General features: G+C 40.7%; 1 protein-coding gene across 1 annotated transcript in view; it reads right to left on the bottom strand.

Moving 5' to 3' along the window:
- The window catches only part of STAT1 (signal transducer and activator of transcription 1), a 145,730-nt gene that overhangs the window by 92,788 nt on the left and 37,093 nt on the right, over positions 1 to 15,849 (bottom strand). The window contains exons 5-6 of the mRNA XM_053698593.1: positions 4,367 to 4,456; positions 2,158 to 2,236 (exon numbers count right to left, since the gene is read on the bottom strand). Coding sequence (XP_053554568.1) covers positions 2,158 to 2,236; positions 4,367 to 4,456 — 169 coding nt within the window. The remainder of the gene's footprint in view (positions 1 to 2,157; positions 2,237 to 4,366; positions 4,457 to 15,849) is intronic.

Genomic DNA, 15,849 nt, shown 5'->3' with positions numbered 1-15,849 from the left:
TTGAAGTGGATGGCTCCACGTCGGCTGGATAGAAGATGGCTCCGCTCCGTAAGGATGAAGATAGAAGATGCCGCCTGGATGAAGATGTCTGCTGGTCTGGATGTCCTCTTCTGCCCCATCGGTGCCTGTGTGGGTGAACACGGCTCAAGGTAGGGTGATCTTCAATGGGGTAGTGTTAGGTTTTTTTAAGGGGGGATAGGGTGGGTTTTAGAGTAGGGGTGTGTTGGTGGTGGTTTGTAATGTTGGGGGGGTATTGTATTTCTTTTTTTTACAGGTAAAAGAGCCGATTACTTTGGGGCAATGCCCCGCAAAAAGCCCTTTTAAGGGCTGGTAAAAGAGCTGATTACTTTGCAATTTAGTTTAGGATAGGGAATTTTATTATTTTGTGGGGCTTTTTTATTTTATTAGGGGGCTTAGATTAGGTGTAATTAGATTAAACTTCTTGTAATATTTTTTTTTTTGTAATTTACTGTTTGTTTTTGTAATATAGTTTAGTTTATTTAATTGTATTTTATTTTAGATAATTGTAGTTAATTTATTTAATTAATTTACTGATAGTGTAGTGTTAGGTATATTTGTAACTTAGGGTTTATTTTACAGGTATATTTGTATTTATTTTAGCTAGGTAGTTATTAAATAGTTAACTATTTAATAACTATTGTACCTAGTTAAAATAAATACAAAGTTGCCTGTAAAATAAAAATAAATCCTAAAATAGCTACAATGTAACTAATAGTTATATTGTATCTATATTAGGGTTTATTTTATAGGTAAGTATTTAGTTTTAAATAGGATTAATTTATTTAATTATAGTAATTTTATTTAGATTTATTTAAATTATATTTAACTTAGGGGGGTGTTAGGGTTAGACTTAGGTTTAGGGGTTAATAACTTCATTATAGTAGTGGCGACGTTGGGGGTGGGAGATTAGGGGTTAATAATTGTAGGTAGGTGGCGGCGATGTTAGGGACGGCAGATTAGGGGTTAATAAAATGTATTAGTGTTTGCGAGGCGGGAGTGCGGCGGTTTAGGGGTTAATACATTTATTATAGTGGCGGCGATGTCTGGTCGGCAGATTAGGGGTTAATAAGTGTAGTTAGGTTGCGGCGACATCGGGGGCGGCAGATTAGGGGTTAATAAATATAATGTAGGTGTCGGCGATGTTAGGGGCAGCAGATTAGGGGTTCATAGGTATAATGTAGGTGGCGGCGATGTCCGGTCGGCAGATTAGGGGTTAAATAATTTTATTATAGTGTTTGCGATGTGGGGGGGGCTCGGTTTAGGGGTTAATAGGTAGTTTATGGGTGTTAATGTACTTCGTAGCACTTTAGTTAAGAGCTTTATGTTCCGGCGTTAGACCATAAAACTCTTAACTACTGACTTTTATATGCGGTAGGAGTCTTGGAGGTAGAGGCTGTACTGCTCACTTTCTCCAAGACTTGTAATACCAGCGTTAGTCAAATCCCATTAAAAAGATAGGATACGCAATTGACGTAAGGGGATTTGCGGTATGGAAAAGTTGCGGAAAAAAAGTGAGCGGTACACCTGTACCAGCCTGACTCGTAATACCAGCGGGCGTTAAAAAGCAGCGTTCGGACCCCTTAACGCTGCTTTTTAAAGCGAACGCAGAACTCGTAATCTAGGCAAAAACTAGTTATTGCGGTGGGGGATTGTGGTTGACAGGTAGATAGACATTGCGCATGCGTTAGGTGTTAGTTTATTTTTGCTGGCATTTTCGGGAGTTACGGTGCTCCCATTCTCAGCGCAAGGCTTTCTACGGCTGCAGTTTATGGTGAGGTAAAAATGGAGTAAGATTTCTCAATTTTTTAGTGATTTCACTCTATGTCGGCGAGTTTTTGATCATCAGACCCTTAGACATAAAGTGAGACAACCTGTTCTTAGATTTGATTTATTACACACATGGTTCAACTCCTTAAGCTGATGCTGTACTGTAGACTTCTTTTGTGTTAGTTTAAAAGTACAAATAAGTGGCGCCTAAGTAATTTTACGAGTGAGAAATATTTTTCTAGATTTGTTTTCCAATGACTCTGCAGAGATTGTATGGCACATGCAGTACAATAAAATAGATCACACACACAAGATACAAAAGAGGTTTGCAAGACACAGAATATGTGCTACATCCAAGAAAAGCCTCACCTCTGTTTTGCACAGTTTTGCATTTAAAGTCATATTCATCCTGAAAGTCCTCTAGGCTTTTGACCTCTTGTTCTATTTCCTATAAAAATACTACATTTTAATACAAATACATATCTACTAACTATACAACCTCACCAGTCAATATTAATGTCTTATAATCATCAGTTATTAAATTACAGCAAACCACAATACCATACAAAAATATTGTGTGAGAGGTGCGCCAAATGTACCCCCAATGAGGCAAGATGAATAATAAAACAATATAAATACAATATAAAAATTATAAATCAGTGGAAAAGAAATCAATAGTCAATGCACATATAATATCAAATCCAATGTTCATATGTGTATGTGAAAAAAGTCCATAATGTTGTCCTTCAACAGCGGAACAGGATATTAAAGGCAGGCAGCTCTCTCACCAGAGATGGAACAAAATATATATCTGAGTCCTATAAGACAAAAATAAAAGAGGCGTCCTTGGTGCAATAACTCAAGATATTCAAGTGGAGCAATAGCGTGGTAATAGCAATTAGGTACTCACAAACAGAAGTGCACATCCAGTGCAATAAAACACGAAGCGAGGCTTCAGAGCCGCTCGGCTGACTCGAATAATCCAACAGGGCAGCTGGGCTACAAAGGGGCTCGTCTCCAGTGATGTCACAGCTTCCGGTATCGACAAGGGAACATGGCCCAATGAGGAGGTAGCACTTACAATAAGTCCACAAAATAAATACAAAAGGTAGCCTTGAAATCTCAAATAATTATCTCACTGACAAAAGCAGTTGTGGCCTTGGCTTGCAATCGGTTGCGTTTGGTATACAGACTATATGGCTCTAGTGTGTTCATTTTAGTTTAGGGTTTATTCGTTTTTACAGTTTTGATGTTATGACATGTTTTTGAGTCGTGCACTGTGTATGAAGCTGCATGTCTGACTCTGAGATGTACTTTCATCACTAAATCTGTTTTTTTATGGGTTTATGCCCCTCTGTCTGCAGCCGGGGAAGTGGGATACATAGTACACATGCCTATTACACACAAACAGAATAATAAACCTGGAACTACAAGTTTTAGCAGTAAACAATACATTTTATGAAAGAAATGTGATTAGGGTCACCACACAGTCAAAATTTTACCAACATGGCCACTATTAAGGTTTAGGTTAAGTTAAAAATAAAAAATAAATATAGAAATAAAGATGCTATCATAGACTTCATCTACGTGTATTGCCCCTCTGTCTGCAGCCGGGGAATTGGGATACAACTGCTTTTGTCAGTGAGATAATTATTTGAGATTTCAAGGCTACCTTTTGTATTTATTTTGTGGACTTATCGTAAGTGCTACCTCCTCATTGGGCCGTGTTCCCTTGTCTATACCGGAATCTGTGACATCACTGGAGACGAGCCCCTTTGTGGCTCAGCTGCCCTGTTGGATTATTCGAGTCCACCGAGCGGCTCTGAAGCCTCGGTTCGCGTTTTATTGCACTGGATGTGCACTTCTGTTTGTGAGTACCAAATTGCTATCACCACGCTATTGCTCCACTTGAATATCTTGAGTTATTGCACCAAGGACGCCTCTTTTATTTTTGTCTTATAGGACTCAAATATATCAGTTATTAAATTACCTAGTACATACATCAATATATCTGATGAGTTGGACCACTACTGCTGGTTGTTTTCTTTTGCAGGGACTGATGTGACTTATTGGATCTCCTCACCAGAGTGGAGAGCTTTCGGGCCCTATGTATTTCATTCCCACAAAGATAAAGTCCAGTTTAGAAGCTGCAAGCATTGCAGCTTCCAAGATGAACACAGCAGGTGATTGGCAGGGCCGTGCGACTACCAATGCTGATTGGCTCACCAGCTGAGTCTTGACTGGGACCAATACTTTTCTGGGCTTCCAAGCAGGACTTTATCTCTATGTTTAACACTTTGCTTGGGTTAAATACAGAGCTAGAGCAGTTATTTTTGCACTATTGATACTCAAACAAATTAAACCATGTGATTTTGGTAATAGAATGGGCCTTTAAATATCAGATAAGCAATGTTGAAAAATATTATGCTTTAACATAGATGTTTTTTAGTCATCTATATTCTAAAGTGTACAACATAGCATTAATTACTCAAAAACAATAATTCTGGCAAAGTTAAGAGAACAGGTATTACATAAATTAACATATATTTCTAAAAACGTATGATTGTTGACTACTTACAACTGCTTTGTTCCGCACTTCCGTTACTTTTCTGTCTAGTTCCCTCTGCTTGTCAATCATCACATTATTCTGAGTACTTCCCATCTGATTCTGCAATGAAATAAGTCATTACACATTAGGCTTGTGTATTCGGAGGTTTCGGATACCTCCAAATGAAGAAGAAGGCGGCCGCTCATGGCATTTGGCCCTTCAGAGCTGGATTTCCTCTTGTGAAAGTGCACAGATCTTTGTGTATTGTACTTTCTCAGGAAGAAATACAGCTCTGAAAAGAGCCAAATGCCATGAGCCCCGCCCTATTCCGTATTCAAAGGCATCCAAAACCTCAGAGTACAGATGCCTATTACACACAAATAGAATAATAAACATAAAATCCAAGTTTTAGCAGTAAACAATATATTTTATGAAAGAAAACAGAATTTATGTTTACCTGATAAATTACTTTCTCCAACGGTGTGTCCGGTCCACGGCGTCATCCTTACTTGTGGGATATTCTCTTCCCCAACAGGAAATGGCAAAGAGCCCAGCAAAGCTGGTCACATGATCCCTCCTAGGCTCCGCCTTCCCCAGTCATTCGACCGACGTAAAGGAGGAATATTTGCATAGGAGAAATCATATGATACCGTGGTGACTGTAGTTAAAGAAAATAAATCATCAGACCTGATTAAAAAACCAGGGCGGGCCGTGGACCGGACACACCGTTGGAGAAAGTAATTTATCAGGTAAACATAAATTCTGTTTTCTCCAACATAGGTGTGTCCGGTCCACGGCGTCATCCTTACTTGTGGGAACCAATACCAAAGCTTTAGGACACGGATGATGGGAGGGAGCAAATCAGGTCACCTAGATGGAAGGCACCACGGTTTGCAAAACCTTTCTCCCAAAAATAGCCTCAGAAGAAGCAAAAGTATCAAATTTGTAAAAGTTGGTAAAAGTGTGCAGTGAAGACCAAGTCGCTGCCTTACATATCTGATCAACGGAAGCCTCGTTCTTAAAGGCCCATGTGGAAGCCACGGCCCTAGTGGAATGAGCTGTGATTCTTTCAGGAGGCTGCCGTCCGGCAGTCTCATAAGCCAATCTGATGATGCTTTTAAGCCAAAAAGATAGAGAGGTAGAAGTTGCTTTTTGACCTCTCCTTTTACCAGAATAAACAACAAACAAGGAAGATGTTTGTCTGAAATCCTTTGTAGCATCTAAATAGAATTTTAGAGCACGGACAACGTCCAAATTGTGTAACAAACGTTCCTTCTATGAAACTGGATTCGGACACAAAGAAGGTACAACTATCTCCTGGTTAATATTTTTGTTGGAAACAACCTTCGGAAGAAAACCAGGCTCAGTACGTAAAACCACCTTATCTGCATGGACCAGATAGGGCGGAGAACACTGCAGAGCAGATAACTCAGAAACTCTTCTAGCGGAAGAAATTGCAACCTAAAACAAAACTTTCCAAGATAATAATTTAATATCTACAGAATGTAAGGGTTCAAACGGAACCCCTTGAAGAACTGAAAGAACTAGATTAAGACTCCAGGGAAGAGTCAAAGGTCTGTAAACAGGCTTGATTCTAACCAGAGCCTGAACAAACGCTTAAACGTCTGGCACAGCTGCCAGCCTTTCGTGAAGTAAAACAGATAAAGCAGAGATCTGTCCCTTCAGAGAACTCGCAGAAAATCCTTTCTCCAAACCTTCTTGTAGAAAGGAAAGAATCTTAGGAATTTTTGTCTTGTTCCATGGGAATCCTTTAGATTCACACCAACAGATATATTTTTTCCATATATTATGGTAAATTTTTCTAGTTACAGGCTTTCTAGCCTGAATAAGAGTATCTATTACAGAATCTGAAAACCCACGCTTTGATAAAATCAAGCGTTCAAACTCCAAGCAGTCAGTTGGAGGAAAACCAGATTCGGATGTTCGAATGGACCCTGAATAAGAAGGTCCTGTCTCAAAGGTAGCTTCCATGGTGGAGCCGATGACACATTCACCAGGTCTGCATACCAAGTCCTGCGTGGCCACACAGGAACTATCAAGGTCACCGAAGCCCTCTCCAGATTGATCCTGGCTACCAGCCTGGGAATGAGAGGAAACGGTGGGAATACATAAGCTAGGTTGAAGATCCAAGGTGCTACTATTGTATCCAATAGAGTCGCCTTGGGATCCCTGGATTTGGACCCGTAACAAGGGACCATGAAGTTCTGACGAGAGGCCATCAGAACCATGTCTGGAATGCCCCATAATTGAGTTATTTGGGCAAAGATTTCCAGATGGAGTTCCCACTCCCCCGGATGCTCCTCCATCGCCAGGGAACTCCTTGTTACCCCCTGATGGTTGATATATGTAACAGTCGTCATGATGTCTGATTGAAACCTTATGAATTTGGCCTTTGCTAGTCGAGGCCAAGCCTTGAGAGCATTGAATATCGCTCTCAGTTCCATTATGTTTATCGGGAGAAGAGAGTCTTCCCGAAACCATAGACCCTGAGTTTTCAGGGGTTCCCAGACCGCGCCCCAGCCCACCAGACTGGCGTCGGTCATGACAATGACCTACTCTGGTCTGCGGAAGCTCATTCCCTGTGACAGGTTGTCCAGGGTCAGCCACCAACGGAGTGAAACTCTGGTTATTTGATCTACTTGTATCGTCGGAGACAAGTCTGTATAATCCCCATTCCACTGTCTGAGCATGCACAGGTGCAATGGTCTTAGATGAATTCGTGCAAAAGGAACTATGTCCATTGCCGCAACCATCAAACCTATTACTTCCATGGACTGCGCTATGGAAGGAAGAAGAACAGAATGAAGTACCTGACAAGAGCTTAGAAGTTTTGATTTTCTGGCCTCTGTCAGAAAAACCTTCATTTCTAAGGAAACTATTATTGTTCCCAAGAAGGGAACTCTTGTTGACGGGGACAGAGAACTTTGTTCTATGTTCACTTTCCACCTGTGAGATCTGAGAAAGGCTAGGACAATGTCCGTATGAGCCCTTGCTTTTGACAGAGACGACACTTGAATCAGGATGTCGTCCAAGTAAGGTACTACTGCAATGCCCCTTGGTCTTAGCACCGCTAGAAGGGACCCTAGTACCCTTGTGAAAATCCTTGGAGCAGTGGCTAATCCGAATGGAAGTGCCACAGGTAATGCTTGTCCAGAAAGGCGAACCTTAGGAACCGAAAATGTTCCTTGTGGATAGGAATACGTAGGTACGCATCCTTTAAGTCCACCGTGGTCATGAATTGACCTTCCTGGATGGTAGGAAGGATCGTTCGAATGGTTTCCATTTTGAATGATGAAACCCTTAGAAACTTGTTTAGAATCTAGAGATCTAAAATAGGTCTGAATGTTCCCTCTTTTTTGGGAATTATGAACAGGTTGGAGTAAAAACCCATCCCTTGTTCTCCTAATGGAACAGGATGAATCACTCCCATGCTTAACAGGTCTTCTACACAGTGTAAGAATGTCTGTTCGAAGATAATTGAGACCCGTGGAACCTTCCCCTTGGGGGTAGTTCCCTGAATTCCAGGAGATAACCTTGAGAAACTATTTCTAGCGCCCAAGGATCCTGAACATCTCTTGCCCCAGCCTGAGCAAAGAGAGAAAGTCTGCCCCCCACCAGATCCTTCCCAGATCGGGGGCCAACACTTCATGCTGTTTTGGTAGCAGTGGCAGGTGACTTGGCCTGCTTACCCTTGTTCCAGCCTTGCATCGGCCTCCAGGCTGGCTTGGTTTGAGAAGTATTACCCTCTTGCTTAGAGGGTGTAGAATTTGAGGCTGGTCCGTTTCTGCGAAAGGGACGAAAATTTGGCTTCTTTTTAGCCTTAAAAGACCTATCCAGAGGAAGGGCGTGGCCCTTTCCCCCAGTGATGTCTGAAATAATCTCTTTCAAGTCAGGGCCAAACAGTGTTATACCCTTGAAAGGGATGTTAAGCAAAAGCGCTCTGCGCGCCACGATAGCAAACCCTGAATTATTCGCCGCTAATCTAGCTAATTGCAAAGCGGCATCTAAAATAAAAAAGAGTTAGCCAATTTAAGAGCTTGAACTCTGTCCAAAACCTCCTCGTACGAAGATTCTTTATTGAGCGACTTTTCTAGTTCTTCGAACCAGAAACACGCAGCTGTAGTGACAGGAACAATGCATGAAATTGGTTGTAGAAGGTAACCTTGCTGAACAAACATCTTTTTAAGCAAACCCTCTAACCTTTAATCCATAGGATCTTGAAAGCACAACTATCTTCTATAGGAATAGAAGTGCGTTTGTTTAGAGTAGAAACCGCCCCCTCGACCTTGGGGACTGTATGCTATAAGTCCTTTCTGGGGTCGACTATAGGAACTAATTTCTTAAATATAGGGGGAGGACAAAAGGTATGCCGGGCCTTTCCCACTCCTTATTTACTATGTCCGCCACCCGCTTGGGTATAGGAAAAACATCGGGGGGCACCGGAACCTCTAGGAACTTGTCCATCTTAACTAATTTCTCTGGAATGACCAAATTGTCACAATCATCCAGAGTAGATAATACCTCCTTAAGTAGTGCGTGGAGATGTTGAAATTTAAATTTAAAAGTTACAATATCAGGTTCTGCTTGTTGAGAAATTTTCCCTGAATCTGAAATTTCTCCCTCAGACAAAACCTCCCTCCTGGCCCCTTCAGATAGGTGTGAGGGTATGTCAGAACAGATATCATCAGCGTCCTCTTGCTCTTCAGTGTTTAAAACAGAGCAATCACGCTTTCTCTGATAAGTAGGCATTTTGGAAAAAATGCATGCAATAGAATTATCCATTACAGCCATTAATTGTTGTATGGTAATAAGTATTGGCGCACTAGATGTACTAGGGGCCTCTTGTGTGGGCAAAACTGGTGTAGACACAGAAGGGGATGATGCAGTACCATGCTTACTCCCCTCATTAGAGGAATCATCTTGGGCAATATCATATCTATGGCATTATTATCCCTACTTTGTTTGGACATTATGACACAAATATATCACATATATTTAAATGGGGAGACACATTGGCTTTCATACATATAGAACATCGTTATCTGATGGTTCAGACATGTTAAACAGGCTTAAACTTGTCAACAAAGCACAAAAAACGTTTTGCAATAAAACCGTTACTGTCCCTTTAAATTTCAAACTGAACACACTTTATTACTGAATATGTGAAAAAGTATGAAGGAATTGTTCAAATTTCACCAAAATTTCACCACAGTAACTTAAAGCCTTAAAAGTATTGCACACCAAATTTGAAAGCTTTAACCCTTAAAATAACGGAACCGGAGCCGTTTTTACATTTAACCCCTATACAGTCCCAGGTATCTGCTTTGCTGAGACCCAACCAAGCCCAGAGGGGAATACGATACCAAATGATGCCTTCTATAAGCTTTTTCAGTGGTTCTTAGCTCCTCACACATGCATCTGCATGCCATGCTTTCCAAAAACAACTGCGCATTAGAGGCGCGAAAATGAGGCTCTGTCTATGACTAGAAAAGGCCCCCAGTGAAAAAGGTGTCCAATACAGTGCCTGCCGTTTTTATTAAAACAATCCCCAAGATTTAACAACTATTAAAAGTAATAATCTGCCAAATATACTTAGTAAAGTAATCGTTTTAGCCCAGAAAAATGTCTACCAGTTTTTTAAGCCCTAATGAAGCCCTTTATTCTTTTACTTAAACTTAAGAAAATGGCTTACCGGTTCCCATAGGGAAAATGACAGCTTCCAGCATTACCGAGTCTTGTTAGAAATGTGTCATACCTCAAGCAGCAAAAGTCTGCTCACTGTTTCCCCCAACTGAAGTTAATTCCTCTCAACAGTCCTGTGTGGAAACAGCCATCGATTTTAGTAACGGTTGCTAAAATCATTTTCCTCTTACAAACAGAAATCTTCATCTCTTTCCTGTTTCAGAGTAAATAGTACATACCAGCACTATTTTAAAATAACAAACTCTTGATTGAAGAATAAAAACTACATTTAAACACCAAAAAACTCTAAGCCATCTCCGTGGAGATGTTGCCTGTACAACGGCAAAGAGAATGACTGGGGAAGGCGGAGCCTAGGAGGGATCATGTGACCAGCTTTGCTGGGCTCTTTGCCATTTCCTGTTGGGGAAGAGAATATCCCACAAGTAAGGATGACGCCGTGGACCGGACACACCTATGTTGGAGAAATGTGATTAGAGTCACCAAACAGTCAATATTTTACCGACATGGCCAGTATTAATGTTTAGGTTAAGTTAAAAATAAAAAATAAATATAGAAATAAAGATGCTATCATAGACTTCATCTACATGTATTGAAATCTAATTATAAACAAATGATCATTTCAATTTACACTTAGCAGCGCAAGTTCCTAATATATGCATTATATTTTTTATGCAAAAATATGCTAATGAGTAGCTGGTATTTTTTTCTTTTTTAAATGTAACACATTAATTGATTAATTAAATAGACACAAAGCTACACTAAAAAAAAAAACCAACAACAACAAGGGGCGGAGCAAGCTCTGGGACTGAACAGTCGCACACTGAAATAGCTTTTATATATATATATATATATATATATATATATATATATATATATATATACACAGTAAATAATCGTATATTTGGCCATTCAGCCAAGCCCAACTTAGTCACAGGGCACCAACTAGCCCATAGACTTCACATTACAAATCTGTAGGCTTAGAGATAGCGGCAAGTAAAGCAATTCTGCATAATTCAGTGGCGCCCTTTGCCGAGATCTCTGTGAGCGGCCATCTTTCAGCTGGTGAGAGAGCCGTTCATCTCGGCCACGAGGCAACAGTAGTTGGCATTGAGGACGTTAACTTTGTAGAAGGAACCCTTGTATGAAACCCTTTCCTAACAATAATGGTGGTAGGATCACTCGAGGAAGGACTATTCGACTTGCTGAGAGACCACTTGTCTGGACTACACATGCGAATTACACAGTGGTATGGGAAATTAGATATGCGGCATGCTTCCCAAGATGGCTCAGGACCACAGCTGAATATTACTACACCTATAGAGCCTTGTGATGTGAGCGCTGACACCCAGGTCTCGATTGGATAAAGTGAGACCGCAAACATTTCTAACGCACAGGAGACATACCTACCTAAGGAGCACCAGCTGTCCGGACAGATCTACCACCCAGCGCTCATACAGCTAGGCAGTGCAGAACTTACTCAATTCACTCCCCAAAACAGAAAAGGGCAGTCAGCTCAGTGGGTAGGCAATACTTGGGCAACTGTTAAAGAAATCTATATCTCTAAGTACCCACCCGCTGCAATAGAAGTGCGTAAAAAGAACAGTCCTGACCCTTTGTTGATGGTGACGGGGAAACCAAGCACGGCAACGGACTGGAGGGATTGATCCCAAGTCATTAGGCCCCTTTAACCCAAGTATGGAGGTCCATATCATACCGGTATTTCTCCTGCACCTGATACTAGCAGGAGAGGAGTTGGCTGACTGCCTCCTGCACAACGGAACCTGCTTTCACAGTTTGCCGGGCAGATTGTGCATAGACTGAGCCGTTGACCTCCCCCTCACACTATATCATCCTGACCAATATGAAGGCTCTGAGCCGGATATAATAGACGATTCTACAAGACTGAAATGTACTTTTATATTAACCTTCTTATTACAAAGTTTAAAATAATTGATTAGCGGGTACCTATAAGTGGTTATTGTATGGTGCATACAGTTGAATGTTATTGTTATTTATCCAATTAGGGACGAGGGTATACACTTTTGATAGATTGATATTTCCTGTCAATATGTCTGACACTTCTATACATGGAACCTATATATGTATACACTTTTCATATGTTCATCTCTTCACAAGGTGTTCTATAAGGGTTTGAACTAACACAAGGTGCTCTATAAGGGTTTGAACTAACATTGTAATTGTTTTGCCTTAAAATATGATATGGGACTCAGTACACCAGATAACAGTCAGTAGATATCAAAGATAAGATCTTAAGATAGTCCTATGGCTCTGAAATAGGTAACACTTACTCAAAACCTGGACTTTTGCACCCGTTTTCTTTTCATATACCTGTCAATTTGCTGCCAGCGGCTGAGGTAGCGTGAAACCCCATTTAAGTCCAGGCTTCTTTTCTAGCTAATACCAGATGGCCATACAAACCAGTGTTTTTATGTGGGACTATTGATCCTCCCAATATCTATAAAATCCAATAAGGACACATCCACTAGTTGAGACCCATTTTATATGGGATACCTAATTCATACTTAGATAATATACTGTGTTTACTATTATCCAAATATGTATTCTGCACCTCCTGTAGTTTTGATCTAAGGAAAAGAGTACTACCTGAATACCCGCTATAAGAAGAAGAATTTTATTATTGTTAATACCGCAATGTTGTAATAAGTTCATTGAGTTTCCCCTTGTCTTTAATATTTTTAAACATCCTCAGCTTCACATTACTAATCTCACCTCTTCCCCCCCCCTTACACCTATATAGTTTACTTACACCTAGATTTAGAGTTTTGCGGCCAAAGGGGTGCGTTAGCTACGCGTGTTTTTTTTCTAGCGCTGCTTCTAAACAACACTGGTATTTAGAGTTCTCTGAAGGGCTGCGTTAGGCTCCAAAAAGGGAGCATAGAGCATAATTTACCGCCACTTCAACTCTAAATACCAGCGTTGCTTACGGTAGCGGCTAGCTGGAAAAACATGCTCGTGCATGATTCCCCCATAGGAAACAATGGGGCAGTTTGGGCTGAAAAAAAACCTAACACCTGCAAAAAAGCAGCGTTCAGCTCCTATCGCAGCCCCATTGTTTCCTATGGGGAAACAGTTTCTAAGTCTGCACCTAACATGAACCTCGAGTCTAAACACCCCTAACCTTACACTTATTAACCCCTAATCTGCCGCCCCCGCTATCGCTGACATCTGCATTATATTATTAACCCCTAATCTGCCGCTCCGTACACCGCCGCAACCTACATTATACCTATGTACCCCTAATCTGCTGTCCCTAACATCGCAGACACCTACATAATATTTATTAACCCCTAATCTGCCCCCTCAACGTCGCAGCTACCTTACCTACACTTATTAACCCCTAACCCCTAAAGCTAAGTCTAACCCTAACCCTAACACCCCCCTAAATTAAATATAATTTTAATCTAGCAAAATAAATTAAATATTATTAACTTAAGTCTTCCTATTATATTATTTATAAATATAAATACTAAAATAGCTACAATATAATTATTCGTTATATTGTAGCTATATTAGGGTTTATTTTACAGGTAAGTATTTAGCTTTAAATAGGAAGACTTTAGTTAATAATATTTAATTTATTTCATTAGATTAAAATTATATTTAACTTAGGGGGGTGTTAGGGTTAGGGTTAGACTTAGCTTTATAGGTTAATACATTTATTAGAGTAGCGGCGAGGTCCGGTCAGCAGATTAGGAGTTAATAAGTGTAGGTAAGGTAGCGGCGACGTTGGGGGGGGGGGCAGATTAGGGGTTAATAAATATTATGCAGATGTCGGCGATGTTAGGGGCAGCAGATTAGGGGTTCATAGGGATAATGTAGGTGGCGGCGGTGTGCGGTCGGCAGATTAGGGGTTAAAAATATTTATTATAGTGGCGGCGATGTGGGGGGACCTCGGTTTAGGTGTACATAGGTAGTTTATGGGTGTTAGTGTACTTTAGAGCACAGTAGTTAAGAGCTTTATAAACCGGCGTTAGCCCATAAAGCTCTTAACTACTGACTTTTTTCTGCGGCTGGAGTCTTGTCGGTAGAGAGTCTACTGCTCACTTCAGCCAAGACTCTAAATACCGGCGTTAGGATACGCAATTGGCGTAAGGGGATCTGCGGTATGGAAAAGTCGCGGCTGGAAAGTGAGCGTTAGACCCTTTCCTGGCTGACTCTAAATACCAGCGGGCTTAACGCTGCTTTTGACGGCTACCGCAGAACTCTAAATCTAGGCGTTAGTAAACTAAGGAAAATATATCCCACGACCTATCCCTTTAAAACTGTTACTTCCGAGACTTTATTCTAGCTTTGCATTTACAGTCCCCTTCCCCTACATGTTATATTACTACTGTACCAATATAATTTTTTCTCTAGTACTTCAATTAGCTTCAGTATATCTAATAATATTACTCCCGAATAGATCTATATATGTCTATAGTTAATAGCCCAAATGTGGCTGGCTGTCATATAGGGCATATGCGATACTCTCTACAAAGCATAAGGTTCACTATGATTTAATCTGCCATATAAGCTTGTACTTTATATTTGCTGTGATTTATTTTATGTCATGCCTTGATGATATTTTGAAACTCACGGCACGTCATTTACCGGCTCTCTATTGTTTGTAGGTTTGACTTGAACCTTAATAAAAAAACAAAAACAAACAACAATATAGTCTAATTCAATAGAGCATTGTCTTAATGTATTATTGCTTGCATATGCCTGTGTGTGTAATAAACAAACAACCGCCTTTTGCTCAGGACTGGCACTAAAAAGCGGACAAATATTTTTATCCTCTATATCTCAAAATGGACACCATAAAGAGTGGGTGCATTTAGAGCATAACCTAATATATTGTAGGCAGTTGGGTGGGACAGTTGCGGGATCTCACCTACTCAATGGTCCAAAATAGTCCAAGACTCCCCATTATTAAATGAGTTGCTGAGTACTTTGAGATAGACACTTAAATCATATCCAGATTTTTCCTCAAACCAATCTCCTCTTACTCCAATATTTGGAAATCCTGATATAAAACTGTAGATACTTCTCAAGTCACAGTTCAGGGAATTTCACTTATTGAATTTCTTCTATTCTATAAAATTCTTTGCAATCACAAAATAGTGAACATACAAATGTAGCCCTTCCTGTTGAACATTTGCACCTGTTTACAGTCTGCAGGAGAAGTTGCCTAGGCAACTATTAGACTGGTTGGTCATGTGATCAAGTGAAACTGAAAGAAGAGTGTAAGACACAGGAGGAAGCAGACATGTCAGAGCAGTGAAGGTGTGTGTGAGGCCTGGCTGTGTGAGAGCTGCAGACTTCATCTTGTAAAGTAACAGCATTCCTCTGCTGATTTAGTGTATGCTGCCAGCTGCAGTCTGTCCCTGTTAGAGAGCTGTGGAGAAGAATGCAGACAAAGTAAATGACTGGCAGACCTTGGAGTTTTCTTTCAGCCTGTGCAGAATCCTGTCAGTGGTAAGAAGTATCCTCTCTCCTTGTCATACTGACAGGGCATTCTGTCCATCACATAAACTTATAAACAGCTCTTCCTGTGGATTGCAGTTTCCTATGAGCTGCAACTGTTTAAATGCATGTGGATTACCTTAAAGGGCCCCAACATTTATGTGCACCAACTGGTACCCATAAGCCATTAGGGTGAAGCCTGAGGGTGGGTTCGCAGGTGGTTTGGGAGGGTGCTGGGCCTGGTTAGAGAGAGTCGGTGTGTTAGTTAGCCACTGTATTTCTTGCCTTATTTTTATTTACCA

This window comes from Bombina bombina, chromosome 1 (assembly GCF_027579735.1).
Source record: "Bombina bombina isolate aBomBom1 chromosome 1, aBomBom1.pri, whole genome shotgun sequence".
NCBI classification, from domain to species: Eukaryota; Metazoa; Chordata; class Amphibia; order Anura; family Bombinatoridae; genus Bombina; species Bombina bombina.
The sequence above is the reverse complement of the archived record's forward strand: the minus strand, read 5'-3'. Positions and strand labels throughout refer to the sequence as shown.